The following is a 16,470-nucleotide window of genomic DNA, read 5'->3' on the forward strand; positions in this document are numbered from 1 at the left end:
CATTCATTTGGTCTTTCACACAACCTTCAGCAAAATAATATTTATTTCTTAAAATTGATGGAATGAGAAATCTTTTAATTCTTTGCAACAATCAAAATTACAGAATTGTTATAGTTAAGTATGGAATGTACATTATAATAATTTGATCTAATAGTAAAATGAATGGCATTATGCTGACCTGTAGGGCAGCAAAATAGGACTATCCATATGCAAAGAGAAGCTGGCTCCCAGATGTGCAGAAAAAGATAGAGGAGAGTTTTAACATTTTTGCTTAGCTTGTGGGGTGGGGGTGGGGGAAGAAAACAGACAGGGCTGGCACCAGCCCACTGCAGGCTCCCGCCTCCCCTTGTGTGTGCATACATGTGCATGTGCACACATTTAAATATGCCCAGTTGTGCCACCTCACACATCAGTACACATGCCTTCCATCACCCAAGATGGCAGCAGGAGTGTGTTGATACCCTCCATCTTGGGTGATGGCAGGCATGCACACCTGAGGTGAAGCAACTGAGTGTATTTAAATGCCTGCCAGCTGCACATGCATGTGGGGATGATGTTGGCTGGGAAAAGGGAGCTCCGGCAATGCAGTCTGCACCACCTTCTGGTTGTGGCCTGTGACCCAATGCTGGCAGGGATGGTGAAGTGGGAACACCACCCTCTCAGCAGCAGGGGCCCTTGACCAGCCACAGGGCTCTCGACCAGTGCCTGACCTGGCCACCTACTGGTGCTGGACCTGAACACAGAAGGAGCAAAATTAGCCTGATAAAGCACCTTACATCTTATAGTAATCTAGAGGTGGAGGCTGAATGATTAACCAGAATTCCCTCTCCCCCAATTCAGGATTCAGTGAGTTCTTGAGGGCTCTCCCCACCTGTCACAGGTGAAAGAGCTCTTTCTAGGGTACTAACTAGGGCCATAGGAAGTATTTTTTTCTTGAATCCTGAATTATTTCACACACGCACATGTGCAGACTGAATATTTCCATTACAAGTATCTTGAAATATGGAAAGAAATACCTTTAGGGTGTGGCATACATCTCTAACTTACTGCATTCTCATAAAGCTTATGCAAGGAAATAACTTTTTTCCTATGATGTTGAGGTTCATGATTAAGTTGGGATTCAGTAATTCAAAATACATCACAAGACTTTGTGGGTCTCCATTTATATGTAATACATATGTAAAAGTATCACCCAGTCAAACTTTTAATTCCTGTTGCTGTGAATTAAGCATGTGCACAAATCTTTCCAATTAATTTGCATTAAGAACATAAGAACCATCCTGTCAGATCAAACTAAAGGCATACTGAGTCCAGCATTCTGTTTATCTGAGGATGATAGATAACATTCCTGATAGGGATGACGCCTTCTACTGGAAGGAACAGGCAGGGTCCACTAAAGCCTTTTGCCTCCTCTCCAGGGGGAGGAGTCATCCCTCCCACCAGACTGACCCTGCCTGCGGTTGATAGTTGGCTCCTCATGTTCTCTCTTGAGTATTTGCCTTTTCTTGGTCTTATGCCTTTCCTATCATCTGTTTTCTGAGTCTGTGATTTTTACTATGCTTCCTTCTCTTCACCTTTGGTGTTACTACAGTTATTGTTATATTGGATATAATGTTTTGCCTCAGTACATACTTCTTTTGCTCTGCGTGTGTTTGCATGTGTGTCTTGTGTCTTTTTTATTCCCTTCCCCCTATTGTCCCTTTGTGGTTGAGGGGAGAGAGTGTCAGGCCGTCGCAAGGTATGTTTTGCCTCCATCAGAGTTCCTTAGAGGAAACTCTTCTCTCATTTTCTGACGGGCATGGAGCTTGGCAGGTCCCACAGTAAACATCAAGTGGGACCACCGTTTTGTCTGAGCTGACCTAAGTGGCAGTGCCATTTCTATTTGATTGTCATGTTGCCCCAACTGCTCCATTAATCAAGTATTTGAGCATACCAGATCCCTGCAAGATCGCTTGATTGCTCCCCCCTTCCTGCATCATTGATCAGCGAGGCTTTGCATTTCAGTGTTCTCTGGCTCTTTCCACATCCTCAGGCTTGAGAATTACTAGGGGGTTGAGCGGTGCACAGACAGCATTTGCATGCAGCCGGCTGCTCCCCACCCCTGGCTGTGCAGAGAGAGCTGTGTCATAGCCTCAAAGGCTTTGTCTGTTGATTCTGCCGCCTCTGGCCTCAATTGTCATCCGCCAGGGGACTGGTCAGATTCGAATGCCTCCTCCTCTGACAGTGCCTGGCGCTCTGAGACAGGAGCTTCTGCAGATGGGGTGAGTCACACTGTTTCCTATGTCAGTCATGGGCTTTTCTTCAAATGTTTCTCTCATGGGTATGCCCCTGCTTTTCCAAGAGGTTAAGGACTCCCTTCCTCATAGTAACAGAGGAGGGGGAGGTCCTCTTCGTACAAAGCCTATAAAGGAAAGAATATGGGTGTGAGGGGTGAGTAAGGCACCATTCCATGAGGCATAAGAGAAAGATATCTCACAAGTAGCAGTTCTGTGGGCTCTCCTTCCTTCCCTTATTCCAAGCTCCTGTCATTGTGGAGCTGGCTAAGAAACATGCTGAGAGGGTGGATGGCACTGAAAATGCTTTCACCTTCAACAGTTTCCTGAAGGGAAGATGGAGCACTGCCTGACTCTTCTTCTACTGGGAGGAGGGTGGACTTTCTGAAGAAGTAGTGCAGCGGTTCAGCCTCAACCAAGCTGGTTTGATTTGATTCTGAAATTTCTTCAGCCTTTACTGGCAAAAGCAGGGAGGTTTCACAGCTTTACTGAGGTTGAACTCAGTCTTCAGCTATGGGTGCAGAGAAAGTTTTCCCTTCTGGTATTACAATTTCTTTTCCTCTGGCTTTTTGATGCCATCTGGAAAACTGAATGGGTTAACACTAATATAGGTAAATAGTTTCTAGGGTAGCTACGAAGCATTATAACTTTTCTTCCTGATCATGAATCAGTTGTGCTAATATCAGTATGGAGGAGTGAGTAAACTTGCCCTTTCTGATGTGCCAGTGTCCTCCTCTGCAGATGTTTTTCCTAAGTCTCTATTCTGATTAGGTGTTATATATATTCTCCGGGGATTAAGGGGCCTCCCCCTTGGGGGAGATATCCTACTTGAAGGAGATATGGGGCAAGGGGTACTTGGATCTATAACTCATATTTGGAGGAGATCCCACAGATCTTTTTCAAGTGGCTGTTTTGTGGGACCGCCTCTTTTGAGCTCCTACAGCAGTTTTTCTCTAATTTATGTGGAACCAGCCAGTAAGAAGTCTGAGGCTGCTTCTGCTTTGAGTTTTCAGGGAAGGAATTGGAATCTGCACCTAAATTTTTCTCCCTACCTCCTTGGGTATGGCCAGGCAGATTTTGTTGTAAATTAAGGAACAGCCTGTGGTGCCTGAGCCCACATTCCAGTCCCTGGCTACAGGTGCTTAATAAAATTAAAATGTTCCCTTTTGCTCCTGCCAAACAGCCCACAGTGCTTGTTTATTTTTCCTACAACCCTTCAATACTGTTTGGAGGACCAAGTGAGTTCGTTCCATGAAGTTTTTGAATTAGTCTAGTTTTCCCGTGTTTCTGCCTTAATGGTTGATGTGGGGGTCTCTTTACCCAGAATTTTGTCACCTGGGCCAAAGGGTGCTAATCAAGATTTGGGGAGATCAAGTTTGTGATGCCTAAAGTTAGAAGCCGCTATAGGTGGCAATGTATCCCTCTTCCTTGTGTTCTAGCCTGATGCCCGTGGTTTACATCAACACTTGGGGCTATGGATATGTATGGTGTACTCACTGGAGAAGGGTCATATATCATGTCAGATTGTCTGATTATCTGAAGGCCCAGTGTGTTTCCTCTGTGCGGAGGGGTTACACAAAGCAATTTCCTCAAACGTTGTCAGCCTTTAGGTTGGCTGTGTCTGTTCCCTCCTCCCTCAGAAACATAAGGGGTGAGATATCTGGGGAGGAATCTTAATGTGTTCCAGGTTTGTTTCTGTGAAAAGGTTAGAGTTTTTCTCCTCAGAACAGACAGGGATGTGAGTAATTTGGGTAGAGACATGGGAGTAGGCCCTAGCTGAGGAGTTTTCCTGCCGTTTTTTCCTGAAGGTGCTAGAATATTGGTATCAAATTGCTTCCCATTATTATTTTTATTATTATTTATATTTATTGCCCTTCACCAGTAGGTCCCAGGGCAGGTTACAAAACCTAAAATACAATGTGAAAAAGAATTAAACATTTCAACACATTTTAGAGAGCTGACTCTCCCTCCTCAAGGATTGAAAATTTAGTGTTTCCAGGGCAACAGCAGAAGAGCCTGTTGGCTTCACTAGGAGGCCACAGTCTGTCAAAATGGAAATCCTTTAAGTTTTTTCTTGAGGATTCAAAAGGTTATTCTCCCCTCCCCCAAGAAGGCCCTGCAATACATATATGTGGAAGTATTAACAAAGAGCAGTTGCCTCCTCTTCTCAGTAACTACGGTTTTGAATAAATTCAGATGATTACCTCATGAATATGATGATGATGATGATGATATTATTATTATTATTATTATTATTATTATTATTATTATTATTATTATTATTATTATTATTATTATTAGATTTATATCCTGCCCTTCCAGCAGGAGCCCATGAGGAGTTTGAGTGCCTCCCTAGATGATGGTAGTTAGTTATCCTGGTAGATGAAACTGAAATACGGGCTTGTCCTTTTTTCTAGTTTCATGAGGTTCTATCCTTAGCCATTGAAAAGGCACAGTTGCCTCTATTTTATCAGGGTTTTAATATATTGGCTTAAGGTATACACGGCTTCAGTGGAGCTCAGTTTTTTATACCATAGGTGTAACTTGGCTTGCACATGATGGTCCATACAACCTCAGATGCAATTTTTGTTTTTTCTGCCTAAACCTTGGCAGTTCAGTATTAAACAAAATAAATGTTTTGTTCTAAATATAAAATTTTCTTTATTCCTTTCTTTCACAGATAATCCTTTTCTGACAATAATTTTAATAGAATCAAGAAGAACATTATGCTTATTTCTATGGTGTCTAATTAAGAGGAAAAGCAGCCCCAGTACTTCTAGCCTTTTATGTCCCTTTAAACAAAAGTTTGATTATGGGGATGGCTGGCGCCACACAGTTTCCTATGGCATGATAAGTTCTGCCAACACACATAACTTTGAGAAGCTTCATCTACCTGCAGAAGCTTCTTTCTCAGAGTTTGGGCTAATGTCAAACCATTCTGAAGTATGGTTAGCTAACTTTATGGGTGTCCATTAGGCATGTTCTTTCTCATCTGATTGCAGGATGTGACCTGGCATCTCAACACCTGATAGTGTTGGGCTATAAACTGGTCTGATGGCTATGGTTTCTCTCCCGGTCATTTCAGCAACTTCTGCTTCTATTCCAAGATCCCATTCCAGCAAAGGTGAAAATTTAGGGATCCATTCTAGACCTGGCATAGAGGGAACTACAATGGTGCTTGTTTTCTCTCCAGTGAATAGTGGGAGGAGCTGCAGAGACTGATCCTGATCACAGGCGCTAGTCTGCTCAGTTGGGGTGTTCTTCCCATCCACGTAGTCGCTCTGGGGCAGCCTAGGGTTTCGGGTCATTTGCCTGGACCTGGTCCTTGGCTTTGAATGTTCAAGGTGCCCATTTGTTGATCTGTTGGGGTTTGAATTGTGTCTTAACTGTACTGATGGCCACTTGTTCAGTAGATTTTTGTCTCTTAAGATGGTATTTCTGGTGGCAATAACATCAGCCAGAAGAGTGCCAGAGGCCGAGTCTTCCTATCCATAGCTTTTGTTTTGTTTTGTTTTTCCATCCTGCTAAGGTGGTGTTGCAATCTGATGCACATTTCATGCCTAAGGTCAACCCAGTGTTCTATTGGTCCCAGGAGGTGGAGCTGCCTTATTGTGTAAGAACCCTTCACGCTCAAACAAGTGCAGGTGGCACACCTTGAATGTTGGGGAATGCTGTGGTTTTATTTAGAGAGAACCACGACTTGGGGAATTCTGATTCTTGGTTTGTGGCTTTTGTCAACCCTTCTGCTGGGAGGAAGATCCCTCCGTTTCAAGGTGGTTCAGGAATGCATAGCCCAGGCCTGTGTGGCATTGCACATGCTACTGCCAAGTGGTATAATGGCCCACTTCCATAGCATTTCCAAGTTGTATAATGGCCCATTTCCATAGGAGCACAGCAGCTTCAGCCATGTTTAAGGGTAGCTTTCCTCTAGAGCAGAAATTTCTAGTGTTTGGGCTTCCCCTCACACTTTGTTGAGATGTTCCAAACTGGGTGCATTTTTGTTATCAGCTGTAGCCTTCGATAGGAAGGTCCTTCAGAAGGCTGTAAGGCATTGAGGAGAGGGGCAGAGGAAGCCTACCCAGGTCTTGGAGACTGTTCTGTTATATCCCTATCAGACATCCATCATCCTCACGTAAAAATGGAAATTTGTCTTACCATGAATTTCTGTTTACTGGGGATGATATATATTCCACCCACCTCTGCTGGCAACTTGAGGGGTGTGGTTATGGCTCCTGCCGCTGCTGTACATATGGTTAAGCATTTTTCTGTCATTTCTACATGTGTGTGTTCCATTGGGTTTTGGAGTGGCTGTTCTGCTTTTGGTGTGGTTAAGTCCTTTTTTTGCTGTGCTTCTCTGTTCCCTGTTGGTTTCTCTTTTTCTGTTTCATACAGTTTTTCAGAGTTTGGTTTCAGTGATCAGAGTTGAAATTGGAATGTCAATGTGGGGTCAAGGAGTTGTTTGTTCTGCCAGTCGGTCTGGTGAGAGGGATGACGCTTCCCCCTGGAGGAGGCAAAAAGCTTTAGTGGACCCTGCCTGTTCCTTCCAGTAGGAGGTGTCATCCCTATCAGGAATGTCATCCATCATCTCCAGTAAACAGAAATTCATGGTAAGACAAATTTCCATTTTCTCATAGTGGCCAACCAGATGCCTATGGGAAGCCCACAAGTAGGACATTAGCACAGTAGCATTCTCCCACTTGTGATTCTCAGCAGCTAGTATTCAAGCAACTGGTATTCAGAGGTATACTGCCTCTGATATTGCAGGTAGTACAAAGCCATCATGACTAGTAGCTGTTGATATCTTACCCTTTGTGAATTTGTATAATCCTCTTTAAAGCAGTCCATATTGGTGGCCATGACTACATTTTATTGTAGCAGATTCCATAGTTTGTTTATGCACTGTGTGAAGAAGTATTTCATTTTGTCTGCCTGAATTTCCCAACATTCAGCTTCTTTCAATGAGAGAGAGAGAACTAAATTTCTCCCTATTCACTTTCTCCACCCCATGCAAAATTTTATATACCTCTTTACTTATGGTATCTGGAACAAATATTTGCCTTAGCCCAAGAGATACAAAGAGATGAAGCTGGGAAGAATAAAGAAACAAAATGAGCTTGGGGCAGTTGAAGAAAAGTGCACAGAGTCTCCTTGCTGTTTGCATGGTTATTGGAAATCAAAGATGGTTAGGTGGAAAGGAAGAAAGAGGCAAACCACCAACTGCTTTGCAACCCCTTCATTAACAGAAGTGGTGCAGGAGTTTACCTATAGTTTCTGTGTGACAAAAGAAATTGAGATGGCAGTTAAATATACCTTATATGTCTTTATAAGATATAAGGCTATGTTATATTGTTTTGATTCCTGATCGATCTGTCATTTTATGGTACTATATTGCATATTTTGTTTTAATATGTTGTTCACTGCTTTGGGGGCTGAAAGCTGTATAAAAAAATTAGAATATTTGTGTATGGAAGCCATCGTGTGCAATAGTCAAATGTTTCTATGTGAAGGCCCCAGTGAATGATCTGGGGGCACCTGCTGCTTTACCAAAGCTAAGCAGGTATAGACTTAATCAGTTCCATATATGTAAGTCCAATGGGCCACAAACAGTAGAAGAGCTGGGATACAAGTATAGTAAAATACAATCTTTAAAAGCTTCAATATGCAAATCATTGGAGGGAACAAGTAGTCCACCTTCTGAAATTACTGTGGCCATTACTAAAAAAAAAAAAGCTTCAATCTGATTTACCCTTATTAATTTAAGTTAGTCAGAAGTCAGACTTCTGACTTCTTCTAGTCAATATTACCAAGGCAGTTCACAGGATAAAATCAACAAAATAATAAGAATTAAAACAGTCAAACATTGAAAGAGGCATCATGTAATGCCAGAAAGATATTAACATACAGGAATACCCCGCTATATGGGCCTTTACTGTACGGACACTCGCGAGTACGGACATATTTACAGTAGCACCATTCCCGTTTATGTACTCTCGCTTCTCAAGAACGGACACTTAACGGCATGACGCTACCGCCCGATCAGTTTCCAACTATGAACTTTTTCTTAAAATAAGGCCTACTGTGTTTATTTTAGTTATAAATGCGTTATTTACATCAGTTATGCCCGTATATGATGATTGCAGTGCAGTATATGCATCGATAAGTGAAAAACGGTAGTGCTTCACTTTACATACATTTTCGGTTTATGTACTCGCTCTGGACCCATTGCATACATTAATGCGGGGTATTCCTGTAAGTGCTAGGCAGCCTCCCTAGAGATAAATCTCCATAAATTAATTCTTTGTTATACATGTTTAACTTCATAGATGTGAAATGGGATTGATTAGTTTTGTATGTGTTAGAATTGCCACCACATTTTGCCTAAAGCTGAATTTTGAGATTTGTGCTTGGATGAAACATCAAGGAATTTCCAAGGCAGCAAAAACAAGTTTTAATAAGACTAATTGCATTTCCTGGGGACATTTTATTCATGCATCTTTAGAATGGTCTCTCTGTCCTCAATAAGAGGAGAGATATGTTGAATCTTTCACAATAGTTCACCTAGCTCAGGTGGGGAACCTCCAGCCTCCGGGTCTGTTACCCCTCCGGGTCCAATTTGGCCTATGAGTCCATTTTTCCCAAATATGGTTTAAAAGACTGAAACTGCCAGTTAATAACTGAAGTGTCTCCATTATTCCATGGGTCAATAAAATGTGAATGGATTTTTTTAGTTGGTCACAGCCCACTGGACAAAGTTGGTTTCATGCACAACTCTTAATCCAAGCAGGCCTACCACAATACGTTCTTGTTGTATTGTGCCAGGTATGCAGTCTAGTATTATTAGTTACACTCTTGATCTCCAGTTTACAGCAGAATCATGTCTCCTAGTGCTGATTTTCATAATATTAACTGTTTGTCTTTCCCCCCCAGAGAACCTTTCATCATCTTGTCAGGTGGCTTGTCATATGACACTGTAGGAAGAAGACCCTGTTTAACAGTTATGCATGGGAAGAGTACTGCTGTTTTAGAAATGGATTATTCAATAGTTGATTTTCTAACCCTCTGTGAAACTCCATACCCTAATGGTAGGTTCTGAAAAAGGGTTCTTCCCACCTGTTTAATAGTTCATAGCATTTCCTTGCTATAACAATTCCATAATTTTATTTACTGTTTATATCATTTTAGGGTGAAACCGAGGCCTGGTTCAGATGGAGCCCTTACTCTACCACCTTGTCTTATTTGTGCAAATATTCCATATGTCCTCTACTTTGTTTCAATATTATTTGTGACCATCACTAATCCAGGTTAAAATGAAACCGGATATGCTCCAAAATGGTTTTAAAAACCTGGTTTTAATTTGGGTTCTCAAAGTTGGTTTAAAAGTATGGTCACTTTACTTTAAACCAGATTGGTGTGGGTTGCAAGTATTGTTAAAATTAGGCAAAATATGCCAGGAAATTTCATGTGCAAAGCGTAGCATCAGTCCTTAGTGCCTAAAACACATTGTCTTTTGCATTCCCTCAAAAGTCACAGTTGTGTAAATTTTAAATGGTTTGAAATGGTTTTGCAAACCATAATTTGGAGATTAGTAGTAACTAAGATTGCCTGATTTAGAAGTCATTATGGTCTGGTTATCACTGCTGGAAATGGTGGTGAGATTTCACATGAGGGAGGTGAGGTGGAACAGGGAGCATGCAAGTTCCTAGTCCTCCAGACTATAGCTGAAGGCAGTGTCATACATTGAGGTCATTTGAAAATCTCTGTTTTGCAGGGACAGCAAGGCCAACCAAAAATTGGTTGCTAGCTTTTGCATTTCACAGAACCTCAAAAATACGGGAGAATGAGCTTGGTAGCCCCATTGAGAGTATCTAGATTAAAATAAGTGGGACAAGGAATAAAAGGAACATGGTGATTGGAATTTTCTACTGATCACCCAATCAAGGAGAAGATGAGGATGAAACTGTTGAAAATTGCCAATGTTTCAAGGAAGCATGATGTAGTAGTAATGGGGGACTTCAATTACCCCGTTATCTGTTTGGAGACAAATTCTGCCAAACGTGGTCCCTCCAAGAAATTCCTGACTTGTGTTGCTGATAACTCTCTCCTAGAGAAAGTGGAGGAAGGAACTAGAGGATCCACTATTTTTGACTTGCTTTTAACTAATAGAAATGACTTGGTGGATGAAGTGGCAGTTACGGGAACTCTGGCAGAAAGTGACCATGTTACACTTGAGTTCTTGATTTTAAAAGAAGCAAAAGCTAAGAGTAGCCATACATGTACCCTGGACTTCAGGAAAGCCAATTTTAATAAATGCAGAACATTGATAAGTAAAGTTCCATGGCAAACAACCCTAATGAGAAAAGGAGTCCAAGGGTAGAGTTTCTAAAAAAGGAAATTCTAAAGGCACAATGGCAAACAATTCCAACATGGAAAAAAGGTGGAAGACAGCAGAAGAAGCCAGTGTGGCTCCACAACAAGCTGACCTGAAAACAAAAAAGGACACATGCAGGAAGTGGAAGGAAAGCCAGGCCACAAAGGAAGAGTACAAACAGGTAGCACACAATTGCAGAGATGGCGTCAGGAAGGCTAAAGCTGAAAATGAACTGAGGTTAGCAAGGGATCCTAAAAGCAACAAAAAACTTTCTTCAGGTATATGAATAGTAAAAGATAGAGAAAAGTTCTGGTGGTTCAGCTACTCAATGTCCTTCCCAGAGACGAAGGATTCAGGCTGAGGCGAGATGATGTATTTTTCTCTTTTTATTAATATTATGCTTACATCCAAAGCGGTGCGCTTCATATACCTGTCTGCTCTGACGCACTGCTTTCCCTAACTATCCTAACTAAGCAGTCTCTGCAGTGTTTGGGGAGAGTTGACTCAGCACGTGTGCCTTGGAAGACACCAGCTTGAGTAGGGAAGGTTTTCACGTGTAAGTGACAGCTCTGCCTGAGTTCCACCCTTTGAAAGTCTCTTTTCTCGTGCCTCCTCACACGGGGCAAGGGAGGGGAGTCTCAGACGGCCCATCCCACAGCAGGGCTTCATTAGGTGACAATGCGGCCTCTGGAAGTGGGATGCTGATTGGCTGAGAAGCGTTTGAAGTGTTTGGCGGGGATTCCTGCATGGGAGTAGATGGCGTGATCGAAGAGTCGCTTTCCAACTGCTCGGGCGTTTGACTCACAGGCGGGGCAGGAGCTGCCTCGGTGGAAGTGCCAGGCATGGGAGTTTGAGGGCTGCCAAAGCCCTCCCTGCTCATCTCCCTCTATCTCACCAAGGAACCTTGTCCTCATCTGACTCCCCGCCCTGATCTAGCTCTCCGTCTGACTGGGGCACAACACTCAATGAGGATGGCAAATTGTTAACAGATGACAAAGAAATGGCAGAAGTTCCCAATTCCTACATTGGCTCAGTCTTCTTACAAAAAGAGGGTCTATAACCCTTCAGGCAAATGTGAAGTACAAGTTTGAAGGGGTAGGATTGCAGCTTGAAATTGATAGACAAATGGTCAAGGAATACTTAATTGCTTTGAATGAGTTCAAATCTCCAGGGCCCAATGAACTCCTAAGAGTAATGAAGGAATCGGCTGAAGAACCACTGTCTATTATCTTTGTGAAATTGTGGAGGGCTGGTGAAGTGCTGGATGACTGGAGGAGGGCTTATGTTGTCCCTATCTTCCAAAAGGGCAAAAAGGAGGAACCTGGGAACTACAGACTAGTCAGTCTGACACCAATCCCTGGAAAAATCCTGGAGCAGATTATAAAGTGACCAGTCTGTAAGCACCTTGAAAACAATGCAGTAATTACTAGAAGCCAACATGAATTTGTCAAGAACAAATCCTGTCAGTCTAATTTTATCCCATTTTTTGAAAGGGTAACCTCCCTGGCAGACCATGGGAATGCTATTGAAATAATATATCTTGACTTCAGCAAAGCTTTTAACCAAGTGCCCCATATTCTGATTAGCAAGCTAGCTAAATATGGGCTAGATGGAACAACTATCAGGTGGATCCATAGTTGGCTACAGAATTGTGCTTAGACTGCTTATCAATGGTTCCTTCTCAAAGTGAACGCATACTAAAAAAAAGTTATTTTTAATGTGTTTTTAAGATGTTTTAATATATGTTAAGTCTTGTTTTTAACATGTTTCCAAGTGCTTTTAGTATTTTTGTTTGCTACCCTGGGCACCTTCTGGGAGGAGGGGTGAGATATAATTTTAATAAATAAATAATAAAGTGACAGGAGGTAATGAGCAGGGTGCCACAGAGCTCAGTCCTGGGCCCAGTGCTCTTCAATATTTTTATTAATGACTTGGATGAGGAGGGAATGCTTATCAGATTTGCAGATGATACAAAATTGAGAGGAATAGCCAATACCCTGAAGGACCAAAACAAACTTCAAAGTGATCTTGATAGGCTGGAGCATTGGGCTACAAACAACAAAATGAAATTTATCAGGAATAAGTGTAAAGTTCTACACCTAGTAAAAATAAACCAAATACACAGTTACGAGATGGGGAATGCTTGACTCAGCAATGCTACATGTGAGAAGGATATTGGAAAAATTGTTGATCACAAGCGGAATATGAGCCAACAGTGCAATGTGGCTGCAAAAAAGGCAAATGCTATTTTAGGCTGCATTAACAGAAGAATCGTTTCCAAATCTCACGAACGACTGGTTTCCTTCTGTTTGGCACTGGTTAGGCTGCATCTTGAGTACTGCATCCAGTTCTGGACACTGTACTTTAAGAAGGATGCAGACAAACTGGAACAGGTTCAGAGGAGGGCATCAGGGAGGATCAGAGGACTGGAAACACAGCCCTCTGAGGAGAGACTGAGAGAACTGGGCATGTTTAGCTTTGAGAAGAGAAGACTGAGGGATGATCACACTCTTGAAGTATTTGAAAGGTTGTCACACACAGGTGAGCCACGATCTCTTCTCAATCGTCCCAGAGCACAGGACACAGAATAACGGGTCAAGTTACAGGAAGCCAAATTTCGGCTGAACATCAGGAAAAACTTCCTAATTGTTAGAGTGGTTTGACAATGGAACCAATTACCTAGGGAAGTGGTGGGCTCTCCAACACTCCAGAGGCATTCAAGAGACAGCTGGACAGCCATCTGTCAGGTACACTTTAACTTAGATCCTTGCATTGAGCAGGAGGTTGGACTCAATGGCCTTATAGGTCCCTTACAATTCTACTATTCTGTGATTCTGTGAATGTTTTAAAATGAGAAAAAGTCAGTGGAGCTGGGGCAGGAGGGGGAGAGAAATAAAGATGTTCCTGGCAGAAGCATTGTGGAAGGAGAATCTGCAGTATGTTATCGTCTTGAGATCACAGGTTAATCCAAGACAGGCTGATGTTACAAGTGTATTATGTCATTATTTGTAAGCATCTCGTAGTACCATGCTGAAAATGACCATACTGGTCTCTTAGAAACATCTTTCAGGTTGTTCATGTTAATAGTGGCTCACATCCATTGTGACATGAATGCCAAAGTTGGATGTAATTCTGTAACAGATCTCCTTGGCTGCCAGCAATCAAAGTCAAATGAATGAGTTTCAGTTGATCTTGCCTGAGGGTACAGAGTTCTTAAAGAGTTGAATGCCGTATGGACTCCTTCCCCTTGTTTGTCAGGCTGACTAATACGGTCAGTATTTGGAGCATATTTCTATTTGGCCGGGAAGGATTATCTGCTACAAGGAGGCCCCATCTTTATTGTCTCACCCTGTTCTCAGTAGTTATAACCACTATCCAATTTGCCATTCTTAACATGGTGCTTGAGAGGGTAGTGGGGCTTTTGTATGAAGTTTGTTAACTACATCCATTTCATACTGATTGCAGGCTGGGTTTTGGAAAGCAAACTGCTTTGATTACCCTGGTGAACAAAGATTGCCAAGAGAAAGATGGCTAGGATTCTGCAAGATCTCTCAGGATCTTTCAGTGTTACTGACCACAGTATCCTTGTTTTGGGATTGGGTGTTGGAGACACTATGGTTTCCCCCACCCATCAGGTGGGTAGTAGTGCTGCCTAGTGTCCAAAGGCAGGAATGCAAGAGTTAAGACTTCGGCTGCTCCATCTGGCTTGACCCCTTTCCATTCCTGCCTTTGTCCTAGGTCGGATCCTTTAGCCTTAGCTCTCTGTGAGTTTGTTCCTTGGTGTTCTTGCTACCTTTCTGTTAGCTACTTTTTAGTGTTTGTCATTTCTTTTGAGCTTGTGTTTTTTTTAAAGGGAGTTATTTTCTTTTGGGGGGTGGCTCTCCCCGGGTTGGGTCTCTGGTGGGGCTGGTGGATATCCCCATCCCAGCCTTTCCTTCCCATTCCCGCCTGTTCCTTAGACCTGCCCCTTCCCCATTCTTTCAGAGCTCGCTCTTGTAACTCCAATTGTTGATGTGGCTGGATCCTTGCTTCTCTCAAAGCTTGTGATGGCGGCTCCAGTCATTCCCACTCTTGCGCCTCTCTCCCTCTCGGAGCTGCAGCAGTTCGCCTGGCCTCCCCCCCTCACCAGAGCCCTTAACTATGGCTCTGATCAACCCTGGCCCAGCACTCTCTCCTTCCTCAGAGCTTGCGGTGGTTTGCAGCAGCTCTCTCAGCCTCCTCTTCAGAGCCCACAACTGTGGCTCCGATCGCTCCTGTCCTTGAGCTCTTTCCTCCATTGGAGGTCACAGCAGCTCACGGCATCTCACCTGGCCTCCTGTTTTGAGCCCGTGACTGCAGCTCCACTTGTTCCTCACCGTGCGACCTTCCCTTCCTCTGAGCTCACGGCTGTGACTCCTGTCCTTCCCAGAGCGTGGGTGACAGCCCCTTTCTCTTGCCTCAGTCTCTGGCTCGGAGCACGTGGCAGCTCGCTCGGCTCAGTGACCCCTTTCTTGCCTGCCATTTTTCTGTCTCCTGCATAACTGTTGTAGAGCCGCCATTTTGTTTACTGTTTTCCCGCCTTTTTCGTCCTCCATCCGCCAGTTTGGCTGTCATTTTTCTTGCTTTTTCTTCTTCTGTGTTACCAGTGCTTGTCTGTTACTGGTCTCCTCCTGATCCCTCCCTTGCCTGCACAGGGAAAAGCAGGAGACAGTGAATAACAGGAAGAAGTTTGAGGGAATTCCCATTATATTGATACATGTTATATACATACATATATTTAATAAAATAAATATGTAAATGAAATAAAAATAAAGAAAACAGCAAGAAAGAAGGAAAAGAGGAAGAAAGAAAATATAGGCTATTGTATTAATATATATATTTAATTAAAATAAATATAAATGAAATAAAAATAAGAAAAAAAGGGAGAAAATATAGGAATTGGCTGCTTGAGGAAGGAGTAAATAAAGCAATTGGCTGCTTGAGGTCATACCGCTCCCCTCTACCGTAGGCATGTTCTACTGGCCTCCCTCAATCCACCGCACCCCTCTACCTGTGCATGTGTTGATTGCTTTCCCACTGCACCCTGCAGTCTCTGTGTATGTGACGTGACTTACTGCCTCCATTGGACTATTTACATTTATACCTTTCCTGGTATGGCTCCCCTATACTGTGTGAGTGCTTACCACCACTGAGCTACCTTCCACTGCACTTAGATAATTAATTACCAGACCACAGCTCATCGGTGATGTGGAGCCGTTAGTCCTTTCACAGCTACCAACAACTTGGGCCATGCACACAGCCAAGTCATCTAAGCATAGGCCTTCCAAGCACGCCCATTCAAAATATACTAAAAAGTCACGTCTTTCTGCTAATCATCCAACAGATGAGCTCGTTATATCAGCCTTCCGTCTTCATGTGCTGCTTCTGCTGACAGCCAACAGAGCCTGGAAGCCACTTTCCATTCACCTGCTGAATGCTGAATCTTCAGGGGAAGAATTTGAGGGCTTCCCAGAGCAGCCTCCTGCGGTGCCCTAACTCACCCTCCACAACCCCCACCATCCGCGGCTCCACCGCACCCAGTTGTCCTTGAATCCTTTGCAAGGTCTGCTTTTGAACTAGGCATTTCTTTCCCAATTCAGAGATGTACTACTTGGTTCTATCTCCTCTGAGATTCAAAGGCCTACTCATCAGACACGACCCTCACCCTCGTCTGAGGTTGGTCCAGAGCAACAACAAGCTTTGTCTCCTAACCCCTTTGACTTCATCAGAGGTAGGGCTGAGGCTGACCCACTTGATCCCTTCATCACCGCAGAAGAGGTGGAAGAGGGGTGGAACAGGGAGTCAGATGGA

The 16,470-nt window shown here is 43.2% G+C and overlaps 1 protein-coding gene across 7 annotated transcripts in view; it reads left to right on the forward strand.

The window, feature by feature from the left end:
* The window catches only part of STXBP5 (syntaxin binding protein 5), a 251,237-nt gene that overhangs the window by 113,213 nt on the left and 121,554 nt on the right, over positions 1-16,470 (forward strand). For all 7 annotated transcript variants that reach the window (XM_061624073.1, XM_061624075.1, XM_061624077.1 and 4 more), the window contains one exon: positions 9,201-9,355. In XM_061624073.1, the coding sequence (XP_061480057.1) occupies positions 9,201-9,355 (155 nt within the window). The remainder of the gene's footprint in view (positions 1-9,200; positions 9,356-16,470) is intronic.

Source organism: Rhineura floridana, chromosome 4, assembly GCF_030035675.1.
Source record: "Rhineura floridana isolate rRhiFlo1 chromosome 4, rRhiFlo1.hap2, whole genome shotgun sequence".
Lineage (NCBI taxonomy): Eukaryota > Metazoa > Chordata > Lepidosauria > Squamata > Rhineuridae > Rhineura > Rhineura floridana.